At 40.0% G+C, this 26439-nt stretch overlaps 1 protein-coding gene across 1 annotated transcript in view; it reads right to left on the bottom strand.

The window, feature by feature from the left end:
• LOC309566989 (vomeronasal type-2 receptor 26-like) overlaps nucleotides 1–26439 on the bottom strand; it is a gene marked incomplete at both ends in the record, with an annotated part of 182618 nt that overhangs the window by 24783 nt on the left and 131396 nt on the right. Inside the window, 2 exons of the mRNA XM_082272309.1 lie at nucleotides 11336–11459; nucleotides 12330–12563. Of these exons, the coding sequence (XP_082128435.1) occupies nucleotides 11336–11459; nucleotides 12330–12563 (358 nt within the window). The remainder of the gene's footprint in view (nucleotides 1–11335; nucleotides 11460–12329; nucleotides 12564–26439) is intronic.

Here is a 26439-nt window from a genome sequence, read left to right on the forward strand (position 1 = left end):
AGAAGAGCTACTAAACTAGTACATGGATTGCAGGAAAAAACTTACCAGAAAATGTTAAAGGACCTTAACATGTATAGCTTGGAAAAAAGAAGAGACAGAGGGGATATGATAGAAACTTTTAAATACATAAAGGGAATCAACTCGGTAAAGGAGGAGAGCATATTTAAAAGAAGAAAAACTACCACAAGAGGACACAGTTTTAAATTAGAGGGGCAAAGGTTTAAAAGTAATATGAGGAAGTATTACTTTACTGAGAGAGTAGTGGATGCATGGAATAACCTTCCTGCAGAAGTGGTAGCTGCAAATACAGTGAAGGAGTTTAAGCATGCATGGGATAGGCATAAGGCTATCCTTCATATAAGATAGGGCCAGGGACTATTCATAGGATTCAGATATATTGGGCAGACTAGATGGGCCAAATGGTTCTTATCTGCCGACACATTCTATGTTTCTATGTTTCTATTACAGCCGCGAGCAAGTTTAAATTACATGTTTTCCTTTAGAACTGTCAGCATTGCTACAGCAGGCTACAAACATCGCACAGATGCGCCACTTACAGGCACATTAAGGGGGACCCCCGGGCATGATATTTAAAGGAATTTTTCATTTTTATTGTTTCACTTTAAGCATGAATAAAATTACTGCTCCTGTAAAAACGATTGTTTAGTAAAAAAAAAAAAAAATTGCATTGATTCATGTCCCCCAGGGCAGTATCCAGGTCCCCATAACCTTTTTGAACCAATAATTTGCATTTAAGCCTTTTAAATTAGGTTTTTTGATTTTTCATGTTCATGTCCCATAGACTTTAATGGAGTTTGCAACAGGGGAACATTTCCCCTGTTCGAGATGTTCTGTGCGAACCGAACAGGGGGGTGTTCGGCTCATCGCTAATGGCAAATATCTCCACAGCCACCATGCATTTCCCATTAATGCTCAGATAAGCCTGGATCATGGCAATCCAGACATGGCAGAACACCAGCATGCTGAAGGTAATGTATTTGGTCTCATTAAAACTGTCCGGTATTGTCTTCACCATGAAAACCAGGACAAAGCTCACAGCTGCCAGAAACCCCATATAACCCAACACAGAATAGAACCCAATAACTGACCCTTCATTACACTTAATGATGATCTTGTCCTTATAAGAGTGATTGTAGATTTCCATAAATGGGTAAAAAGAGGACAACCAAATAATACATACAGTATCTTTGAAAAGGAACAGGTAAACAGAGTACCCATTTTGACATTTTCAAAAAGGTAAACTACACCAATAGTCAAAAGGAAACAATAGGTGACCTGAAACGTCACTACCACCATTTTTAAATATGACCGAAAATATTCAAACCTCCATTTTAACTGAGGTAAATTGTGTCAATAATAGAGACAAAGATAATTATTCAGCCATCAATATAAAAGACAAAACAAAAAGGAGCCCAAATTGATAGTTACTTAGAACATAAATGGACATCCCAAATTTATCTTACTCATTTTTTTTTTCATGAAAGGACGGTTACTCCCTGTATTCATGGGTTACCAAAAAAAAAAACAAATATCAATAAAAAAAGTCTGGATAGAGCTAGCTATTTTGAAGGCTAGTGCACAACAACCAAAGAAATTCATCTAATAAAAAAAATATATTACAAGATAAAAACGCAATAGAATTTTTTACTGAACTGGGATAAACCATATAGCAATAAATAATGCGTAAATCATATCCAGCTAGAATTAATAAAACAATTGATATACAGACCGACATTCAATCCTAGAGGGACAAAAGTGTCCATTTTAAAAATCCAGTAGGTTTCTAATTTGGACACTTCTCGTCTACAGCCCCTCTAATGTGGGTTGACTACATCATTGCCTACAAATTTCAGCAGACTGGCATCTCTGTGATGAAATTTCCTAAAATAGGCTAACAGGTTAAGCTCCCTAAAGCCCCTTTTAATATTATAAACATGTTCACTTAGGCAATCCCTCAGACGTATAATAGTTCTACCACTATATTGTTTTTGACAGGAACATTCCAAAAGGTATACTTCTTATTTAGCGGTACTAAAATGGTTTAATAGTATATTTCTTTGCTGTAGTTCTGGAGAAGTTAGAGATTTTGCCTCCCTAACACCATTCTCCCTAACACATGTATTGCATGGTAAAAAGCCTTGCAGGTCATTAAACAAGGAGATTGTATTTGGAGGGTCAATCACATTTGGGGCTAATTTATCCTGTAAATTAGGTGCTCTTCTGAACACCACTAGCGAGCTCCCCTCCACTCCTGAACCATACCAGGCCCCATGCCCTCAACATGGGGGGTGCTTTGGGACAGGGGGGCTCCCCCCCACTCCAAAGTACCCTGTCCACATGTTGATAGGGACAAGGGCCTCTTCCTGACAATCCTAGGCTGTGGGGCTAAGAATTGTCAAACGGTGGAGCAGGCATTCGGCTGTCAGTCATCCTTGCAGGCATTTCTTTAAATCTTTTTTTTGGGTCTGGTGGTGAGGCAGGCATCTTGATTGACGATGGATCTACATTGGAGGATTTTTTTTTTCATAAAGGACTTGTCAAAAACCTGTGTACTGTTTTTATTTATTTTTGACACTTTTTTTGGTGAATGAGTAGGGGTACAATGTACCCCATATTCATTCACATTGGGTGGAGCTGGGTTCTGTGGGCCCCCTTGTTAAAGGGGGCTTCCAGATCCCAATAAGCCACACAACCTGTCTGGCCCTTGTCCCCATCAACATAGGAAAAAGGTGCATTGGGTAGAGGGGCAGAGCCCCCCTGTCCCACAGCACCCCCCCCATGTTAGGGGCATGTGGCCTAGTATGGTTTGGGGGGCACTGACTCAATACCTCCTTTCCTGGCCTGCCAGGCTACATGCACGGATAAGGGTCTGGTATGGATTTTGGGGGGGACCTAATGCTGGATTTTTATTTTGGCGTGGGAATCCCCTCAAAATTCATACCAAACCTTTGGGTCTGGTAAAGATTTGGGGGGGGGGGGAACCCCACGTCATTTTTAAAAAAAAATTGGCATGGGGTTCCCCTTAAAATCCATACCAGACCCAAAGGATTAGTATGCATGGGGGGACCAAACAATGCTTTTTTCATTTTTTTTAGCAATTTTCTTTTCATTTTTGATACTTACAATGCAATTTCTTTAAAGGAACAGTGATTTTTAATGATGCTTAAAGTTAAACAATAAAAATGAAAATTTAAATAAAAAATTTAAACATATTGTCTTTGGGGTCCTCTTAGTCTGCATGTAATGTGACACATCTGTACCATGTATAGAACCTGCTGCAGCAAAACTGACATTTCTAAAGAAAAAAAATGACATTTAAATTTCCGGCAATATAATACCTTTGCCGGCAATACAAAAATGTTTTTTAAAAATGATGTGGGGGTCCCCCCCCCCCAATTCATACCAGGCTTTTCCAGTCTGGTATGGATTTTATGGGGAACCCCACACCAATTTTAAAAATAAAACAGCATGGGGACCCCAAAAATCCTTACCAGACACTCTACCCTCTCACTCCAAAGCACCTCCCAATATTGATGGGGTCAAGAGCCTCTTCCCAAAAGCCTTGGGCTGTGGTTGTGGAGGTCTGGGGGCAGGGGGCTTATCAGAATCTGGAAACCGTCTTTAATAAGGGGGCCCCCAGATCCCACACCCCCCTCCCCCAATTGTTTCTGTTTTTTTGTCATAATCCCCTGTTCAAATTCCCAGTGAAATCACAGTTTTAAGAGCTTTCCTAAACTTATAGGTGGGGCTACTGGGTAATTCTTTATATGTGCTGGTATCATTTAGAATTTTCTGGATTTCTCTTATGTGGTACTGTTTATTCCAAATCACTACTCCCCCACCCCTGTCAGCTGGTCTGATCACCAAGAGCTTTTTCCTTAATAAACTTTTGATACTACTATCAATCTGGTTTATGTATTTGGGTGTTTTTTTTTTTTTATATTTTTTTTTAGAGTTTCAAAGCATAACAATAAACACAGAACATTTGTAACAATATAACAGCATAAACATTTTGGTAACAATGTGCGTCCGTTGACTCAAGGTAGGTAGATATCATTCCACATATTACAGAATATTCAACATGGATTGGTAAAGAGCTATTCCAAACTCCTAGGAGAGTAGTAAAGCAAAATATCGCTAAGAGTGTAATAATACAAGAATACATTTATCTTGAGACTTCTAGAGTAGAGAAAAGCAACGGCAATCACACATAATGAATAAGTAACTAACTAGAGGACCAGAAGTTCCAGCATGCATTAAATCTCTTCAAATAAAGAGAGTTAATGACCAGTGATTTCTCAAATTGGTAGTTCGTTTTCAACATGGTTATAACTTCAGTTACTGTTGGGGGAGTAGTGTTTTTCCACTTGCGCAATATTAATAATCTAGTAGCCAGGAGGACATGGGAAATCCAAGGGTGAAATTGGCACGGGCCATTCTCGATACCCAAGTGAAGAATGGCTAACGCAGGGTTTGGGGTAAGAATACATCCTGTGTGCAATGCTATGTATTGGAATACTTGATTCCAAAGACCCGCAAGGGAAAGACAGGCCCACATAATATGTAGTAAAGTGCCAGTCTGCCTACAATCTCGCCAGCAGAAAGGAGAATATTTTGTGGAGAAACCAGCTAGTCTGTATGGCGTATAATACCACCTGTTAGTGAGTTTCATCATCATTTCCCAGTGGTTGACGCAATGGGAGTACTTGTGTATAGTACTTAGCGCCTGTTTCCACTGGGAGATGGAGAAGGTTTCGTGAAGATCCTGTTCCCTTTTGAACAAGGTTGGGGTTTTAAGGAAAGTAGTGTTATCGAGTAAGATATCGTAGTAATGAGAGAGACCTATGGGCTTAGAGGAGGGCATCATGTAAAGTGCCCACACCTTATCATCTACAAGTATCTCTTTAAGTGGATGTTGCTTCAGGAGGTGCGTGACTCGAGTTATGTTGTAAAAGGATGATAGTGGCATGTTATAATTATGTAGTAAATCGTGTTCGGAGATCAGGGATCCCTCGCGGTAGAACTGAGCTATGTTGCGTATGTTCCATTTGTGGAGAATCGTCGTAGGGAAGTCAGGGATGTGCTTGCTCAGTAGGGCTACCAGAAGATGCATACCAGGAAGGATGTCTTTATCGTTCTGTGGTAAGGTGGGTCGGCACCATGCAGGTAGGGATGCCTGCATGTGGTGGGGAGGGAAGAGGGTGTTCAGGTCCCATTTGATCCATTTGTCACTTAAGAGCATGATTCGAAGATCTGGGAAGGGGGCAATGTTTTTCTCTAATTCCACCCTAAGTGGTGTTTCTGAGCCCGAAAGCCAGTTGTGTGTTTGGGCTAAGATAGAGGCCCAATAGTAGGTGGGAATATCCAGTACAGCTGCTCCCCCTAACTACCTTCGTTTGGTGAGAATGGAGGAGGCGCACCGAGCTCTCCCACCATTCCACAGGAAACGACGTAGGCCGTTGGTCAGCTTAGATAGACTAGTGACTGGGAATGGAATAGGGAGAGCCCTAAATAGGTACAAAATTTGCGGAAGTATGAACATTTTATACACAGCGAGCTTCCCACTCCAGGTAAGTTCTACATGTTTCATGTGTGTAAGTTCTGAATTTGTTTTGGTTAGATTTCTGTTAAGGTTAGTGGGAAGCAGCAGTGACGGGTTCACGGTGAGATCAATACCTAGATAATGTATTTTGTCGGAGGACCATGGGATAGGTATGGAAGTTTGTAGACGCTTTTGGAGCTCTGGGCTCACTCCTAGGTTAAGGATTGTTAGTTTAGAATCATTCAGTTTATAATAAGACATTTTACTAAATTCCTGGAGAACATGGTAGGCGACTGGAAAGGATAGGGAGGGATTAGTCAACATCAATATAATATCGTCTGCAAATAAATTAATTTTATGTTGTGAGTTTGGAAAAGAGAATCCAGAGATGGAGGGATGTGAATGTATAGTTTCTGCCAGTGGTTCAATTAGGAGATTAAATATGGTTGGGGATAGCGGACAGCCTTGCCTGTTAACGCTTGTTATGGAGAACTGTTTGGAAAGAAGACTGGACGTGTATACTTGGGCTGTGGGGGTGGAATACAGGGCTTGGATAGTGGAGAGGATAGGGCCGGAAAAGCCAAATTTTTTCAGAGTAGAGTCCAATGGACTCTATCGAAAGCCTTTTCCGTATCCAATGTGAGGAGTATGAAAGGCATTTTGTTATGATTGCGAAGGGTGAATGATATCAAACATCCTCCTGGTGGCATCGGCCAGGCATTAATCCCATCTGGTGCCTTTTGATCAAGTAAGGAAGTACTGATTGAATGCTTGGACAATATTTTTGTGAAGATTTTTGCATCAGAATTTAACCACTTGCCGACCGCCGAATGACTGTATACTGCGGCGGTCAGCCCCTCCTGGGCAAAGCGACGTATCGGTATGTCGCTCGCCCACGAGCCACCTCAAAACATCATATAACTTTTCAATGAGTAACAAACCCCCCAGTGATGGTTTTCGGCCCCAGGGTGGAGAAGAGGAGTCAAACCCGGGGTCGACCACCAAGTTAAAGTCCCCACACATGAGCAAGTGTCCGTGTTTGATGCAGGATACTTGCTTGAGTTGTCTTCGGAGGAACCAGAGCTGGTGTGTGTTCGAGGCATAGAGGGACACGATGGTCAGAGGAAGTTTGTTTACTTCGCAGGTAAGGATGATGAAGCGGCCTTGAGGATCCAGGATGGATGTGTGGAGTTTGAAGGTTAGGGAATTCTTTATCGCCAACATGACCCCCTTTTTCTTCTCAGGACCGTTAGCCAGGAACATGTGAGGAAAGTCTCTGTGGAAACAAGATGGGTGATTACCAGTTTGGAAATTAGCTTCCTGAATGGAAACAATGTCTGCCTTGCTGGACACAACCTCCCTCCAGAGCGAGTACCTCTTTGCAGGGTGGTTCAGGCCATTAGCGTTAATTGAGAGACACTTTACCATCATGTCTGCAGAACATTCAGTATAATGCAATGAGGCCAAGATGGTACTGTATAAGAGGGATCAGTTTCCGGAAGTTCTAGGTGTCTAGGCAGAGACCAAGGACCGCTAGGAGCAGGAGTCCAGTAAGGATTGTCACATCCACGAGAATGAGGCAAAAAGAGAAGCTCAGGTGGAACGGGCACATAAAGAAACAAAAAAACAAAAATAGAGAACAAGCATAAAAAAAGGACCGCCACAGCAATCTGTGAACAAATAACTCTGTTAAAGGATATGACAAGGGCCATTGGAAATCAAATCTTCCTAAGGCCAAGGACATTGATGATAAGCATGTGATTCAGACATTGGGACCCGCAATTGTACTTGTTTTCTTTGCTGACCGCTTACAAGATACCACCTGCCATTCACTCTCCAATTGCATCAGAGGTGGGGAAGTGGACGGAACTGAGTGTGCCGGTGGAATGATGTTCCAGCTCTGTAAAGCCCGCAGCCCTTCCTCCAGCGTATTGACAAGGATCGTGGACGCAGCATTGGTGATGGAAGAGTAGCCGGGTATCTCCACTTGTGGGGGATGTTGTGGTTCCTCAGAGCCTTTGTGATTGTGGCAAGATTCCTCCTGGACTGCAATGTGTGCCTAGAAAGATCCAGGAGCAATTGGAGCCCTCTGTACCCCTCCGGGAACTTTGGTGGACTGTCTAAATGCCAAGAGCATTCACCATATCGTTAAACAAAAAAGTATGAGTGTCCATATTGTGTTCAATGGAATCAACTCTGGTGCCCAGTGAAGTGATGTCAGATTTGAATTGCTGCATGCAGGCAAGTAAATCAGAGTGCAGTGATGACCTTAAGGAATTTGACATTTCTTTCATGTCTTTCATGACAGTGTCTGATACTGGATGCCCCCCCCCCCCCCATAGGGAAGGAAGCAAAGGCTGGGAGACATTAGGGCTAGCAGGATGAGGAAGGCTGAAGTCCATACCTGATTGCTGCAGGGAACCTCTGTGGGGACTCTCTCCTCGGCTTGTTTTTTGCTGGACTCCTTGAGGATGGAGAAGGAGGCGAGGGGGACCCCGAGGAATTTCCACTGTCGGGATTACCCAAGATTCTGAGGGCCATCTTTGTGTATGGAGGTGGATGCAGCCTGTCACCCCCCCCCCCCCCTGAGCTGTTGTGGAAGTCCCCAACCGCCGCCATTTTGCTGGAGACGAGGGCCTTGGGAGATGAAGAAGCCCGCCAGCTTGTTCAGTTGATCGGGCTCCTTTTTGCAGCGGGTCATGATCTGGGCTGTGCTGGGATGCTGCGGAGAGCAGCTGATGTTGGGGTAGACGGTGGGGAGACCTGTGTGGCGATCGTGTCCTGAGTGGCCGAACGGAGCGGATTCAGAAAGCTTTGCCGGAATCCACGCCCCCTGTATTTGGGTGTTTTAACACGCATGGGATTCAAATCATTGATGACAATTTTCTTAAAGATATTAATATGGGAATTGGTGGATGAGGATGGGTTAAACAGGGAAGCATTCCTTAAAATGGTATTTATATATATATATAGAAATTGTAGAAGGGTTTCTAATGACTGGATTCTGAATGAAGTATTTTTAAAATATATTTGTCTAGAAAATATATGTATATCAATATACGGTATAAATTTGAAAAAAATGAATTCTGATGTACTGACGGCCTCTCATTTCTTGAGACCATAGAATGCCAGGACAATACAAATTCCCACCAAATTACCCCTTTTTGAAAAGTAGACAGTTTAAAGCATTTAGTAAGAGGCATGGCGAGTTTTTTAAGTTGTAATTTTTTGTTACAATTTAAAAAAAAAAAAAAGAAATGTAATAAAATGTTTTTTTTTTACCTTTTTTAACTTTTTTTTTCACCAGTGCAGTACATCATCATCATCCTCATCATATGACTGATGTGGCAGTGATCAGGGACACTGACTAGTGATAATATGTTAAAAAAAAAACAAACATATTTTTGTCTACCATTTTTGTTTTTAATTTTTTATTTTATTTTTTACATACTTTCAGAGTAGTTCAGTGTCACCATAGTAATACAGTACTACTCTAGGGGGGTGATCAGGTTTTATTTTTTTTATGTTTATTACACTTTGCTGTTACAATGAAGATCATTATAATAGCAACGTTTTCATCGGTCATGAATGGATTAACCATTCATGATAACTGATTTCCTTGTGGTATGTGATTGACTACAGCTAATCTCGTGGTGCAGGGTGCTGTGATTGGCCTAGGTACCAAGTGATAGCTGTGGGCCAATCACAGCATAGGCTTTACAGCTATTATAAATTAAATATTCATGATAACTTTGTTGACATTGTGATCGCATGGCAAAAAATAATTTTATGCATACATTTACTGGTGTTTTTCAGCTCTGGGAACTTGTGGGTAAACCAATTATGCTTATTGCATCATAACATGCTCTGGGGCAGTAGGCATGGTGTCATTAGTTGCTATGATGTTGGCAAACAGCGAGCCTGCAAAAACAGCAACTCATGATGCTAATCCAGAGTGGACGGCATACAGGGCCACCTTATCATTCAGGAGAGGACGGGAGTCTGGTTCTTCCAGACTTGCTCCACTTCACGCCTTCTACCACACTGCTGGAGGGCTTTGATGTGAATAGGCAGCTGTGGGATTGGGAGTATTGTGTGATGGGGGACTGTGTGATGGGAGCTCTGTGATTTGAAGGGGCTCTGTGATAAGAAGACTTGGTGATGAGGAAGAACCTGATATTATGAGAGGACTCTGACATATAATGGGCACTTTGACACATAGGGAGAACTCAGATGTATAGGTGGAACTCTATACATTATGACTCTATAGATGACATGATGGGGGATCTTTGATGTGAAGAGGGGCCTTTGATGGGAAGTTAATTAATCAAGGTAGCTGAGTGCATCATCAAAGGTTCAGGTTTCCCATTGATATGCAACATTTACATTTTTCATTTTTTAGACTGGGTGTCTCTGGATTTTGCGTACTTTTAAAAGGTGCTGTGTCTGTAAAAATGTTGAGAAACACTAGTCTGAATATATTTTCCTGGTGCTATCCTGTTGCCCACCAACAAATGGAGACTCTGCATAGGTCCCATAAATGTTAACTGCACATTCCTCCCCTTTCTTTAATTTAGGAAGATATCTTTGGGTAGGTCACCACACCTGTAAATAAGTAGATACTTTTTTATTAATATAATAAATATAATATAATAATATTCCATCCCCCATGTGCCCCTTCTCCTGACTTATCTATCAAGATAAATGGCACAACCATCAAATCATCCCCGCATGCCAGGGTGCTAGATCTAATCCTGGACTCTTTGGCCCCACACCCAATCCCTGTCCAAAGCTGTGTTATGAGAACCGTTCAGTCCTTGTGGAGGAATCAGACATAACTTTTGCTGAAAAAGAAGAGATGAAAATGCCAGACTTGCCTGAAGACTGCAGCAAGAAAATCAATTATACAGTATTTAAAAAAAAAAAATTGTGGAAATTTGTTGGGAGGGGAGGGAAGCTACATTTCAACTTTAAAATATATCTTATTATCTATATATGACAAAGAGACGGATTGTTTGTTAAAGGTATAAAGTACTTAAAAGACAAATTTAGTCCCTAGTTTAACATGAGACATTTCTGTTCACGTTTAGTCTTTTCAGACATTTTTGATTGGGTTATAGATAAGGATCTTAAGGTCCAGTCATATTTACACTTTCTTCAACAACATCCTTGTTCCTCCTTCTATGTTTCAAGCAGCTTAACTAGGGAAGGGGGGGGGGGGGTGTTCTCCATCCCGCCCTCGGAGAGACAGTCTGGTGTCTTCTTTGGGGTGGTAGGATCCCTTCAGGTTCTTCCCTTTTTTCCTTTTTATATGAAGGGTCCATTGGATGTTCAATGTATTTCCTAACTGTTTAACATTTGACTGCTGCCGTTCGGTTGTTTGCCTAGGGTCTTTTGAAATGCAAGTTTGTGTTCTTATGCCCTTTATGCTTGTACTCTTGTCTATTATTTTTCAATAAAAATCTTTGAAAATAAAAGATATCTTACATGTAGTGTATGGACTTTACTGAAAGCTCTAAATCCCAGTGCTCGGATCTTAACACGATAAGAGCCCAGTAAACTGTCTGTAGTTGGTTTGAACTCTATCTCTGTATACATGAGGGTTTCCCTCAATAATCCTAAAATGTGTTAGCTACAAGTAGTATGACACCATCCCACATATTATATCCTGCACCACTAGAGTATGATAGACTCTGCTTTTGCACATCTGTGAATTTCAGTGTAAAGTTAAAAAAACATTAATAAATAAAACTCTATATAAATAAGGTATACCAGTCTTATTGGATATCTGCCCTTCTGAACATGGGACACAGTCATAGCAGCAGGATTGGTTTGAAGTTCCAGGCTTTATTCTGTATCCGGGCAAACAAGAGTCCACACACTTCGATTCCAGCTTCTAAAAGAAGTTAAGAAAAAAGAAAATAATAGGTCTCCTTGTGTGAAATAAGATTGGAGATTCAATATTAGTGTGTTGCAAAATGTTACTGTAGCTCCTTATCCATTGCACTTTAAAGTGCATGCAAACCCCAAATCTATTTTTCCGTAGGGCTGTCAACATTCTGTGTATAGTCTGGAGATCCTGCCAGGAAGAAGAGTTCTTATTTCAGCTTTAACACTAAGCCACCGCCTCACATTGGAGGAATACTCATGGCAGACTTACAACGCAGATAATATTGAGGCAATTGTTTAGCGTTTTTAGCCAGCTACAGGAAACGCTGCTTCTGGCATGATCTCCGGGTAAGAAACTGCAAAGCATTCACAAAAAATGAATTGCTTAACATACTGGAAAAAAAAAAATCTTAGGTTTACATGCACTTTGAAGTGTAATAAAGAATATTTTTGTAATTGAATGGTGTTAGTCTTCCCCTGTTTATTTATTTTTTTAATTTTGAACAGGTATAACAAATTTATTCTAATGCAGTATTTAACAGAGCAATCAGGAGGCATATGAGAGTATGGGCTACATACACTTGAAATAATTTTAACCCGAAGGACAGAAGTCATTCCCTATAGAGAACCCCATAGTCCCCCCATAGTAGAGTATGAGTAAGAAATGATCCCTAAAAATATTTTGCTTTCTTGTTTAATTTCTGTGTTATTTATACCTATATGTGAAGGGCAGATAAGGCTAATATAATATTTAAAGCAATAAAATGAATGGGTGATGCTCAGAAACGTCATTGCATGACTATAAATTCTGTTGTAAAAAATGTAAAACGAGTGACCAATGTCATGAGAAGTGAGTGCCACATGTGCTCCTCCTCACCGTATTATTGCCATCATCCCATGTTATATTGTTGGGGTTGATGTGAAGTTGGTCTTCCTCTTTAGCCCATGGTGTGTATAAACCAACATCAGTATCACGTGTTATAAAGCGGCTGTTAGACCTCATCCAATTTACTATTTTGTAGTGGAAAGGAAATTCACCATTTTCATCAAAGAAGGTCATTCTGTCTGCCGTCTTATATGGATTTTTTAGTTTTTTCACATATTTATGCAACTGGAGGACAGAAAAAAAAAAAAAACTCAAACAAGTTAAAGCTGAAGTTTAATTTGTTTATATCTTGCTTTCCCTTGTTTCTCCATCCCCCTTCATCAACAGTTTTTTTTTTTTTTTCTAATAAAATCTTTCTGTTTATTTTATATGCCTTATTTTAAATTTAATAGTTTTTATTGATTTTTAACCACTTAAGCCCCGGAGGATTTGGCTGCTAAACGACCAGGGGGTATTTTGCGATTCGGCACTGCGTGACTTTAACGGACAATTGCGCGGTCGTGCGACGCTGTACCTAAACTAATTTGGCGTCCTTTTTTTCCCACAAACAGAGCTTTCTTTTGGCAGTATTTGATCACCTGTGCGATTTTTTGATCTTGCGCTATAAACAAAAAAAGAGCGTCAATTTTGCAAAAATAGCAATATTTTTCCCTTTTTTTATATGAAATTCCCCCCCAAAAAAATGTAAAAATCAAAATTTTTTAACATTTTTGGCCAATTTGTTTTTTGCTACCTATGTTTGGTAAAAAAAATCGCAAAAAGCGTATTTTGATTGATTTGCGCAAAAGTTATTGCGTTTACTAACAAAGGGAAAGATTTTTGTCATTTTTGTTGTTTTTTTTTTTAACGCGTAATGGCGGCGATCTGCGATTTTTTTTGCGGTACTGCGACATTGCGGCGGACAGATTGGACCCTTGACTGACATTTTTGACACTTTTGGGGTTACCAGTGACATTTCTACAGTAATCAGTGCTATATATATGCACTGTTACTGTAAAAATACACTGGTAGTGAAGGGGTTAACTTTATTTGAGAGGGAGGGGCTGTGTGTGTCCCTAGGGGCGTGATTCTAACTGTGATTGGCTGGGGCTTCATCTGTATGCAGAGTGATCAACGGATCTACATAGTAGATCCATATGATCAGCTCTCATACAGAGGGGAGAATGACAGGCAGCTTGTTTACACAAGCTGCCTGACTTTCTCCCTCTCCCCCGCCGATCGCAGAGTGACCGGCGTACATCGGGTCCGCCGGTCACACGCGCGGGGGGGTCCGTGACCACGCGGGAGCGTGCCTCCGGCGGCGCGCGCTCGCTCCCTAAACCCTCACAGGCGAGCGACGTAGACCTACGTCACTTTGCCTGTGAGGGGCTGACCGCCGACGTAGATAGTCGTGCGGCGGTCGGCAAGTGGTTAAACAAATGAAAAGATGACATACTGTATATATCCAATTCAAAACAGTGTATACTTCTATGGGACAATGCTCGTTTAATAGTAGCATTAGGTACATAAGGTAAACTTATCTAGTGCAACACAGCACTGTAAAATATATATATATATATATATATGTTTCAAAAACAAAAAGAAAATACAACACAAAACAACATGTAGGGTGTAAACTGCACTGCTCCGTGGTAAATACAGTTAGTAACTAGGTTAGTAAACACTATTGAGCATTCTGCTTCCTAAGTTGTCAAAGGCTTATGGAATTTATCAGCTTGAAACAGAATATAAGACCTATCAGGTCAGCGGGTACTTTCTCTGTTCCTTTATTAAGAATAGCGAGTTCAGGATTAGGTTTTATGTTTAGCCCTCTGAATGCTGAAAGCAGTTTACGTGTTGATCTTCAAAAACGATACAGATGAGGGTTTAGACCATAGCATATGCATCAAGGTGCCAATTAAGCTGCAACATTTCCAACAAGTGTTGTCTGGTGGGATAGAAAATGTGGGCACTGTATAAAGCCCCGTACACACACGTCGAAAATCGGCAGGGAATTTTCGTCCAACGACCGATCTGCCTATTTTCAGCTTGTTAGTATGATACTTCCGACAACCCACTCCGACTTTTCGGCCGAAAAAAATTCTGGTGTGCAGGCTATAAAATTTTTGTTGAAACAAACCAAGGGCTGATTTTATAAATCACGTGACCGCGTCTAGGAAATTAGTGCTAATTAGTAATAAATTATACTAGTGATAAAACATAAATTATAAAATTATTGGTGGGCTGCTAGTCCTAAAACAACACGTGTTTAGTAAATATTGAAAAAAGGAGGGGGACAGCGCTCACAAATAAATAAATTATTCAAAATCTACACAGATAAATATTCTTGATTGAGTAATCAAATAAAAGTGACAGTGCACAGTGCAAGTGTCGCAATAATAAAAGTGCCAGTGCATAAACTCTATAATAAAAAATTGGTGACAACACTTATGTGCAAAAACGCAGATGCAATATTAACAGCAAAATACAATATAGTAACTTTACCACTTTATCACCGGAGGATTTTGCTGTCTTACGTCCAGGCCACTTTTTGTGATTCGGCACTGTGCGAATTTAATGGACAATTGCGCGGTCATGCAACACTGTACCCAAATGAAGTCCTTTTTTTCCCACAAACAGAGCTTTCTTTTGGTGGTATTTGATCACCTGTGAGATTTTTACTTTTTGCGCTATAAACAAAAAAAGAGCGACAATTTTGAAAAAATAACAATATTTTTAACATTTTTTTATTAAAAATTCCCCCCAAAAAAATGTAAAAAATCAAAATTTTTTATCATTTTTGGCCAATTTGTTTTCTGCTACATATTTTTGGTAAAAAAAATCACAATAAGCGTATTTTGATTGGTTTGCGCAAAAGTTATTGCGTTTACTAACTAAGGGAAAGATTTATGTCATTTTTGGTGGGTTTTTTTTAACGAGTAATGGCGGCGATCTGCAATTTTTTTTTTGCCGGCTGCGTTCCCTGATCCCTGATGACGTCACATGTAGTCTGAGGAAACCGGTCGGGTCCGCGCATTACGCCCACGTCACGTCCGGTTCTTTGGAAAGCAGCCGGAACGCAAACCGGCATGCGATGCTGTAAAGCTGTTTCTTCGTTTACCTGATGTAAGTGGCCTCTTTTTTTCACCTATTAAACTGAACATACGTACTATTCCATGAAGTTCCTTTTTTCTTATATATTGATCGGTCTGTGTGGGGTCTGAGAGCGAGGCATTGAAGGAAGAATCTACCAGTCTCCTTAGGTGGATAGATTACCATAAGAGTTGTGGCGGAATTCCATCTTATTTGAGACCTGGGTACAGCACACCACTTACCAAGGCTAGACCCCAAGGGGTCATCTGGTAAGTGTCTTGGACATCTGGTGGTGGATTTTCCTTTTCCTCATGAGAAGGCACCTTTTTTCACAGCACTGAGCACTTTATAAGTCACTGGACTAATTTTCGTTATTTGATATTGCATTTGCAATTTTGCACATAAGGACTGTTTTTAATATAACCACAAGTTGTGAACAAGGGGAAGTGGCCCCCCTTTGAATATAGAAGCACCTTAAGTTACTATATTGTATTTTTCTGCTAATATTGCATCTGCGTTTTTGCACATAAGTGTTGTCACCAATTTTTTATTATAGAGTTTATGCACTGGCACTTTTATTATTGCGACACTTGCACTGTCACTTTTATTTGATTACTCAATCAAGAATGTTTATCTGTGTAGATTTTGAATAATTTATTTATTTGTGAGCGCTGTCCCCCTCCTTTTTTCAATATAAAATTTTTGTTGGCCATCAACACAACGTCCGATTTTCCGTCAGTCAGTACAGATTTCGTCAGACAAAAATCTACTAATCGGAACACGCATGATTGGAAGCAAATAACGACCCGGAAGAATATTCTGAAGAAAACTAGTCATTGTATCAAGAAAGAACTTTAGTCTCGCGACAGTCAAAAAAATATATGAAATGCGGAGCACATGCTCATCTTGGTTAATGTGAGAGGAAGGAAGCTGCTGCTCATAATTCTATACTTTACAATTAAAGAGGCATGTGTTCTGTTATGATGATGATAATGATTTGGCTATTCTATATGGTGCATGTATTTTAAAAAAATAATTGTTAAAACTCTTCACCATTCTCTTTGTTTTATGACTGCAAATATCTAACTATTGATGTGTCCCTTTATTCATTTGGAATTAATGTATAAAACATATATTTAGAAGGTGAACTTATGCGCTAAAATAGGGTACACGACGTCCCTGAGGACAACAAGCAACAAACTCCAGGCAGTCGTGGAACACCACAAGAAAGAGCAGCCAATTAAACAGTGTCACCACATATCTCAACAATTAGTAAAATAAAATAATCAGCGCTCAAATCCTTCAGTGCGATGAACCACTACTTACCACTTTGAGAAAGCTACGTGAGTTGTAGCGCAACGCGTCAGGGACAAGCCGTATTGACGTCACTTCCGGTCTTCGGCCGAGACCGGAAGTATCGGAGCGGACCGCATCGGCGGCTACTCTGCATTGAACTTTCTGCATTCTAGTAAGTGACCTGTACATTTGTTAAATAAACTTTACCCTAATATACTGCACAATGAGAGCTTCCTTTTGTCTGAGCAACTATTAGATCAACCGTTGGATAAACAAGGAGATCGGTATATTCTAAAGCTGGAAACAGTATATGCTCCTTCCCGAATGTAAAGCCATTAATGTTGGAGGCAAATCTGATTGGAGAGGATTGAGATATCTGAGAGGAGTTGAGATTGCATCCTTAAAACGCTCTTTTTGAGTGATATGGAGTGTTGGATTGCTAGCTCACTCGCACATGCACTTTGCTGTGATTGGAAGTTTGATTTCACTCCTCTATTCACCTGAATGTCTTATTTGATTCTTTTGAGCACCCAGCACCTTAACCACTGTCAAGAGATTCTTCAAGAATTGAATGGACTTTGATGCACTTTTTATAGCACTCTAGCACTTTCCTTATTCATCAATATTTTTTTTTGTTTTTTTTTTTATTCACAAATATATGTGTCTTGTTTTTAAGCAATTAATCACGTTTGTTGAATTTTTAATGCCACTTGGATTTCATCACTTTATTAATTTAAGATTGATATAAGGAATATTTGTACACAAAAATTGCCGTGCAATATAGGCCCTTACCCCTGTTGGGGACTAATGAAAAAAACTTGAGATAGAAAAGGCGGGGCTTTGCGGGCCAGTGGGAGTAGAAGGATCAGAGACAAAACTAATTATAAAATCAAAAATACATTTTATTGATACATAAAGAGAATAAAAGACACGCATGGGCTACCATGCATGTATAATTGCAACACACTGACATACAGATAAAATCAAAACATATAATGTCACTGTTGGTCTAGAAACATATCCCGTAGGGATTAAAGCCAAAAGACAAAGCCTGTATAGGATGGAAGATGGGTCTCAAGCTGAGTTCGGTCACGGTAGGTCCCCAGCAAGCCGACGCGTTTCGCTCAAGGCTTCCTCAGGGCCTGAGAGACCATAACAGACCGATGTTTCTATAAGTAACATAAAAGTATATCAAATCAATGTGAGTTGCAAATTTCATAATACACCATACATATACTATCAAATATTTTTATGTCTATGTTTATACTTAGTTCTAGTTTTGTACTGACCCTTCTTAGCAGTGACCGGTATTAGGCGACAGGGCTGCAGCGATACATATGCCGTTCGGAAGATATTGCTTCCATATTCACCATATAGAGTCTAAAATAAACCTCAAATAGACCTCAAGGGTATATTTTTCTTGCACCGAGTCCGATATGCTGGGTCCTGACTACTTCATCAAAGGCAAGGCTGTGAATCAAAGTACCAGTATATATATATATATCTGTGTTTGCCATGTGGTCACTAGCAATTTGATGTAGTCATTATTTTTCACCAACCTTCTGGGGATAGTTCCACTATAGCCTCTTGGGGTAAAGTCACCCCTTAGCAGGTGGATGTCCTCTTCCTAAGTTATTCGTCCTTATGTGTACATTCACTCCCAGATGCAATAAATCTAGGGATATGGGTATATATATTATTATTCATTTTCAATGGAGAGCATTTAGGATTATAATATCTCCATTATATATAGCTACTTATTTCGATAACGGTGAATATTCAGGAGGTGAAATATAGCTACATAGAGGGAAGAAAGGATAAGAGGGGGTGGCTATCGATTATATAATGATTAAAGTAAGTAGCATAATATAAACACCCACCTAGTGAAAGATTTCAGAGCATTAAAGGATCTCATCCAACTTTTGGATGAAAACGATCCCCCTGAAATTTCAGACACAGAGGAAGCAACAATTGAACTAGAGGATGACGATATAGATGTAGAGGGGACACAGGTGACAACACAGCAACAGATGGACATGATCCAGACCCCTTTGGCCAAGAAAAAATCTAATAGGTTTCCTCCCTTACAGACCAACCCCAATGTATTAGCCTTTGTTAATAAGACCACAGCAGATATTAACCGCTTGAAAATCTGTAACTCCATGAAAGAAAATCTAGGTGATCATCTTAAACAAGCTCTTGAGTCACTTCGAAAAAATTCCCAGATTATAATAAAGCCCTCCGATAAGGGGGGCAATATTGTAATCATGGATCATTTACAATATCGCAACATGTGCTGGGACATTCTAAAGAATAGAGAGTGGTACAAGCCTATCAATGAGGAGAGGATATTGTCCGCTCAAAACAAATATAAAGTACTAATCTATCAAGCATACAACAACGGCATAATCAGCAAGGACACATATGAAGCCATAAAAATTGATTCACCCCGCTTACCCACATTTTACACATTGCCAAAAACGCATAAAAACCCACAAAACCCTCCAGGACGCCCAATTATATCGGGAATTGGATCATATACAGAACCATTAAGCAAAGTAATTGATCAGTATTTAAGACCTCACGTAACCAGCCTGCCCTCCTTTATTCAGGATACACCAGATTTATTGAGGGTATTGTATGATCAAGTAATGCCCCCTGGATGTATCATGATTGCGTTGGATATCGAGGCTCTATACTCCTCGATTCCACACACACTCGGTCTTCAGACAATCAAAAAGTTCTTAGATGAACGGGGCCCTCAGGCACAAACGTACAATCAATTTATCCTGGATGGACTAGCGCATATTTTGAAAAATAATGTGTTTACATTTGATGGTTCCCATTTCATCCAGGTGCAGGGCGTGGCCATGGGCACATGTTGTGCCCCGGCCTACGCCAACCTGCACCTGGGTGGATGGGAACGTAATATCTTCAATGATGAGGCCCTCTCCATGTACCTGAGCCATGTAGTTACGTGGCTCAGGTACATAGATGATGTCCTCATCATCTGGGACGGGGATATTTCACTCTTTGAAACCTTCTTTCAAAGGTTACAGATTAATTCCTTTAATCTTAAGTTCACTATGTCCTGGAGCGGACAGCAAATTGATTTTCTTGATACCACTCTCTATTTTGAAGAAGATGGAAGTATTGGATCAACCCTATTTCGCAAACCGACAGCAGGGAACATAATATTACACTCTGAGAGTTCCCACCCTAAAGCTCTGATCAGAAGTATCCCTTACTCCCAATATCTGAGATTAAGACGAAATTGTTCCAAGGATGCAAACTTTAAAAGGGAAGCGGACAAATTAAAAACACGACTGCTACAGAGAGGGTATAGTTCAACAATGCTTAGGAAAGCATATAATAGGGCAAAAGCCAATACCAGGCACGATTTACTTTTCAAAAAGAAAAACAAAAAAACAGATGATAAGGTTAGATTTATCTCTACATACTCTAGACAGCACAATGAAGTTCGTAGTATCTTACAAAAAAACTGGGAAATTTTGACAAGCGACCCAATCCTGAGAAAATACTTAGATGATTACCCCAATATCACGTATAAAAGAGCTAAATCTGTAAGGGACGGCCTAGTTACGAGCCACTATCGTAGACCAAACGAAACATCACAAAGTAAAGGCCTTTATAAATGTGGGTCATGTGATTTTTGCCCATACATCCTTGAAGGTGAGTCTTTCACAATGCCTAATGGCCATAGGAGATATATCAACCAGATGGTTACATGCCAAACAAAGGCAGTAGTATACATCATGTTGTGCCCATGTGGGGCGTTCTATGTGGGTAAAACCATAAGGCCCCTTTGGAAGAGAATTTCGGATCATATTTCGTACATTAATAATGGCCAAATTAATACCCCAATAGGTGGCCATATTGGATTAAAACACAAGTATGACCACAGCATTGTCAAATTCACTGTGTTAGATGTTGTCCCCGTAGACACAAGAGGAGGTGACATTGACAAAAAAGTTCTGGCACGTGAGGCCAGATGGATATACGATTTAAGAGCCACCGTGTACCCAGGGTTGAATGACGTAATCAGTTACAAACCATTTTTATAATTAGTCGTACTAAAATGATCCTCTTCTAAAGTATTGGGACGATGGCTTTTCTCTTGTTCTCTTGTTTCTCTTCCTTCCCCACGAAATGTGTCCCCCTCTACATTAATACGAAGGACAAATGAAGTTTTTTCAATCTAAAATAAGGACTGTTATTAAAAAATATTAAAAATTAAAAATCAAGAAATAAAAATAAAATATATAAATAAGGAAATATGTATTTCATATGAATGTTGCGGACAAATTGCAATCCCAGCATATATGTAGTGATTAATATGTATATGTTTGCTTCCTTTTGTATATTATAGGTGACCGGTAGGGCGACACGGATATAGCGGACATTGTCGCACAGCGATACAAGATATTTGACTGGTATTGTATTCCAGAAATGGTAGTAACTTACAAATGGATCTTGTAATGCTGACTATTGGGTTGTTTATAATATCATCTTGCACCCTGATACCGATGGGTAATTCCCTATGTGACTACAACAGGCAGTGCGGTTGTGATGATAAGATATCGGTCCATTAGAGGGAGCCCAACGCAAAATATCCAGTTAGAAAGCAGACAGCATCCGACTGTAGGATGCAGTCCGGGAGACGTAGGGTTACAGAAAGGGAACAAGCCCACTCTGGTGAGCAATGTCCTCACTTCCGGCGGAACCGGAAGTGATGTAATGAAGTCACGCCATCATCCACGGAGACAATAACAAAGAAAAAAGATTGCCCTCACTCCCGGAGCGACCGGAAGTGATGCGGTTAAGCGGCGCCGCCGCTAACTGCAATTACAAATGATTAGTCTCACCGGAGGGGACCTAGTTTGAGCGCCAAATATAGCGAGGAGGGCGTATTTCCATCTCCCTATATATTACCCAGGCATGGCAAAGGCAGGTAGGCAGGTGATGCAGTATATACGATACAGAGGTAAGTGATATCGGCTCCAGAACAATAGAGGGATCACTGGCTGGATTGGGGATATACAGGCTATAATATCCAAAACATTGTAATTAACCCTTGTACCTATGTCTTTCAGGGCTTGGATAGCCCAGGACCTTGGGTCCATATAACTGGAATATATGTTTGTTGTAAGCCCCCTTTCCTGCCTCTAATACTTTCTCAGCCTGAAGAGAGGTATGTATATATGTCAGAAAACCCCCCCCCCTCCCCCCCCCTGATACTATATCTGCCCCTACAGTCTCTGGTTCTATGCTAGAGCTATGATAAGTAATCCCTACACATATATCTATATAAGATATTGGTCCTCCTTTTAGGTTAACGTGGTCGTCATAATTGACCCGTATCCCGAGGATATATTTCCTATCAAGTGCTCAGTGGAAGGTATCTGGCTCCCGGATTATAATTATGGTGATTATCGTAGTGTGAATGCTAGGTGGGTGTTTATATTATGCTACTTACTTTAATCATTATATAATCGATAGCCACCCCCTCTTATCCTTTCTTCCCTCTATGTAGCTATATTTCACCTCCTGAATATTCACCGTTATCGAAATAAGTAGCTATATATAATGGAGATATTATAATCCTAAATGCTCTCCATTGAAAATGAATAATAATATATATACCCATATCCCTAGATTTATTGCATCTGGGAGTGAATGTACACATAAGGACGAATAACTTAGGAAGAGGACATCCACCTGCTAAGGGGTGACTTTACCCCAAGAGGCTATAGTGGAACTATCCCCAGAAGGTTGGTGAAAAATAATGACTACATCAAATTGCTAGTGACCACATGGCAAACACAGATATATATATATACTGGTACTTTGATTCACAGCCTTGCCTTTGATGAAGTAGTCGGGACCCAGCATATCGGACTCGGTGCAAGAAAAATATACCCTTGAGGTCTATTTGAGGTTTATTTTAGACTCTATATGGTGAATATGGAAGCAATATCTTCCGAACGGCATATGTATCGCTGCAGCCCTGTCGCCTAATACCGGTCACTGCTAAGAAGGGTCAGTACAAAACTAGAACTAAGTATAAACATAGACATAAAAATATTTGATAGTATATGTATGGTGTATTATGAAATTTGCAACTCACATTGATTTGATATACTTTTATGTTACTTATAGAAACATCGGTCTGTTATGGTCTCTCAGGCCCTGAGGAAGCCTTGAGCGAAACGCGTCGGCTTGCTGGGGACCTACCGTGACCGAACTCAGCTTGAGACCCATCTTCCATCCTATACAGGCTTTGTCTTTTGGCTTTAATCCCTACGGGATATGTTTCTAGACCAACAGTGACATTATATGTTTTGATTTTATCTGTATGTCAGTGTGTTGCAATTATACATGCATGGTAGCCCATGCGTGTCTTTTATTCTCTTTATGTATCAATAAAATGTATTTTTGATTTTATAATTAGTTTTGTCTCTGATCCTTCTACTCCCACTGGCCCGCAAAGCCCCGCCTTTTCTATCTCAAGTTTTTTTCATATAAGGAATATTGTTATATTTATTTTTGATAAGTCAATTATTATATCACCTGTCACCTTCATTCATTTATTGATTGGGTTATACTTTTTTTTTGTCACTAATTTTTTGGAACTCATCACACTGAGATTTTATACACCTATATTTTTACTGTGATCAACTCCCAGAGTTTTGCTTCCTTCTTAAACATTTCGCGTTTTTTAGACACCTTTGATCACTGAATATTTTATCTATTTATCATCTTGAATTTATTTGTATATCTACACAGAGAATATTTATTGGTCTTGGATTGTCCTACCTTTATGCATTGGCATTATTAATATTTATATATACCTTTTTGCTGGTTTTACATAGTAAGAGTGGTTCATCGCACTGAAGGATTTGAGCGCTGATTATTTTATTTTACTAATAAAACATATATTGCTGCTTACTCCCAATATCATAAATATTAAAAAATAAAGATAGGCAAGTAGTTTGTTTTTCATTATATTTATTTTATAAATAAAGAAATCCCAACATAAATATAGATATACTCTCCGTATTTAAAAAAAAAAGGGCATTTCCTCCTCATATAAACTATAAATAAATAAAAAGGGGTAACAGAAAAAAAAAGTTAGAAATTCGGGTCATTTATAACTGGGAATCAGTATAATCATGTGACCATGGGGGTAGGTGGGGATCAGGGGCATATTGCCACTGACTGCCATGTGGCTGTGGTGGAGGTGGTGGCTGGGGTTGCTGTGGTGGAGGTGGAGGGGGTGGTTGAAAATCAGAGAGGTGGGTGTGCTCATGAAGTTCTTCCAACACCCCTCTATTGAGCACCTGGAGGATGAGGAGCTCTGCCCTTTGGCGCTGCTGCACATTCATTTGGCGCAATTTGTTAGTGGTCAGAGAGCCAAATGACTCTTCCTCATCAGGCTTCCTCTTGAGGGCTATAGAGGCCTGGCTAAGAAAAGCCGTAGTTATCACCTCCAAGTTTTTCGTTTTCATTCTGCGTTTTGCAGGAGGTTGGGTGGATCCAGACAGTTCCACAGACTCCTTGCTGGCACTTGCCTCCTCCACATTGACACTTTCCTGTTGATGAAATTAACAATTTATTATAATGTTATAGTGTATATAAAAAGTCATGTTTGTTGGATTATTTTAACCAAATAGCAGACTTTACATTCAGGGTTAACTATTGTCTTGAAAATATTTTTATTGCATCATTATGTTTATTGCAGACAATATATTGTGAAATGCTATACCTGTGTCAAGTTTGGCTCCAGGATATCTTCCTCCTGGCTTGCAGCACATGAGCCCTCCGCCGAAGTGGAAGGGAGCGTTGACAGGGATGGCCTGGATTCGGCATGTTCCATCAGGAACGGCAGGCTCTCGAAATACCAGAGCCTTGGGATGTAGATGTCCTCGGTACCAGCTCCTGACTTCTCCGACTTTTTTTATTTTGTTTAGCTCCCTTTTGTAGGTGGTGCGGAGGTTTCCGATTTTGCCCTTGACATAATTGATGTCAGCATTAGGGCAAATCAGTTTGCATAACTCCAATTTTAGATATGCCTCATTTTTCATCTGCTTGTTTGAGTAATCCCTACTCTTGACCTTCCACAAACAAGGCAATTTGCGGTATTCATCAATGAATGTTTGCAAAAATTCGGGAGAGGTAAATTTATCTACCATTATGATCTATATGGCTGCAAGACACAACACAGCACAAAACATAGTCAAAGATCATGTATTTTGTCACATAATAAAGATAGGCCCAATATAAGCTGTATAGGGCCCAAAACACCTGCTTTTGAATCAAAAGTCGTACCTTTGTTTGTGCTGAAGAATCGTGGTTCGTCGATCGATCATGCTCCTGGAAACGATCTGTCAGATGGCGAATCATCGAGCGAACGATCTGGCGTCCTTTAAATACAGCACATGCGTCAACTCCACCTCCAGTGGCGTGCTGATGCAGGGGCATGTACGTGCCGAATATTAAGCTGCATGCGACACACACACACGTGAGTCGGCGGAAGATTAGTGGAGGAGATGGCAGAATCACGGAATTCCAGTGAAGGCTGCAGTGGCTGGGCAAAGAAAAAAAACAAAAGCCACACCTATGAGCAAGGGTGAAATGGTGGAGATGGTGGCCATACTAGAAAAAAATGACTAGCCAGGCTGCAGAATTATGAAAGGCCCAACTCCAGAAAAGACAGAATTCTGGATAAGGGGTGGATCGATCAAAGGACCAAATAAGAAAAAAATGGTCAGATCTTAAACATCGGCAGCAAGAACAGCTCGGTCACATCCATCATATTCTGAAAAAAAGTAAGCAACATTTTTTTCCCAAGCAATATGTATTGGGTATATTTGGTGTATGTTGTATAGAAATGTATAGATACTAATGTATATGAAAACTGTACTTTTTTTTTTTTTTTTTTATTGGTCATGTCTTGATGTTATTGATATATTGATGATTTATTTGTATATTACATTAAAAGACAGGAATCCACATTAAACTATATATGCATTTTTTCCCAAGAATTTTCTTTTTTGCCAAGAATTTTCTTTTTTGCAAAGAATTTTCTTTACAAACTCATATTTGTTCCATATGATTTTCTTTAACTTTAAATAGGGCAAAAACTAAAAATGAAAATAAAAGAAAGACAAAAGATGAGGAGAAGGGAATCGACAGTGGCTGCTCCATCCACATTGGGTGAAGAAACAGAGGACATGGGCCCTGATGCTGAGCCAAATTCCCAAAAAGGTAATTGTTTCCTATGCTGAGTCAAACATTAATGTCCCTAGTTTTTAGGAGGTAACCATGTACATGTCTGAATCTTTTATGTGAAAATGCCTGTCAAGCAGTGCACCATGTCGTAGCTAATTTCCCTCCTGTTAATTTTCTGACATGCAACATTTTTATTATTATGTAGAAAAAGAACACAGAAAATCCACTGTGACCACTAGGGAGGAAATGGCAAGTAGTCCAGAGTGCAGCATGGTGGAGTCAACAAGTATGCAGCAAAGAAGCATACCACCACAGCAACATCAAGGTTGGTAGGCACTGAATTTTTTAAAATGGGATACGAAAAATATGTGTTTTTGGGATGATTGTTTAACCTTCTATTGTTGTATTGCAGACAAAATGGACATTCCAGAGGTTCCCTCATTTGAGCCATGGGATCTGTCACCTCCAGCCGGATCAGATG

Source organism: Pelophylax lessonae (assembly GCF_965119305.1).
Source record: "Pelophylax lessonae genome assembly, chromosome: 1".
Classification (NCBI taxonomy): Eukaryota; Metazoa; Chordata; class Amphibia; order Anura; family Ranidae; genus Pelophylax; species Pelophylax lessonae.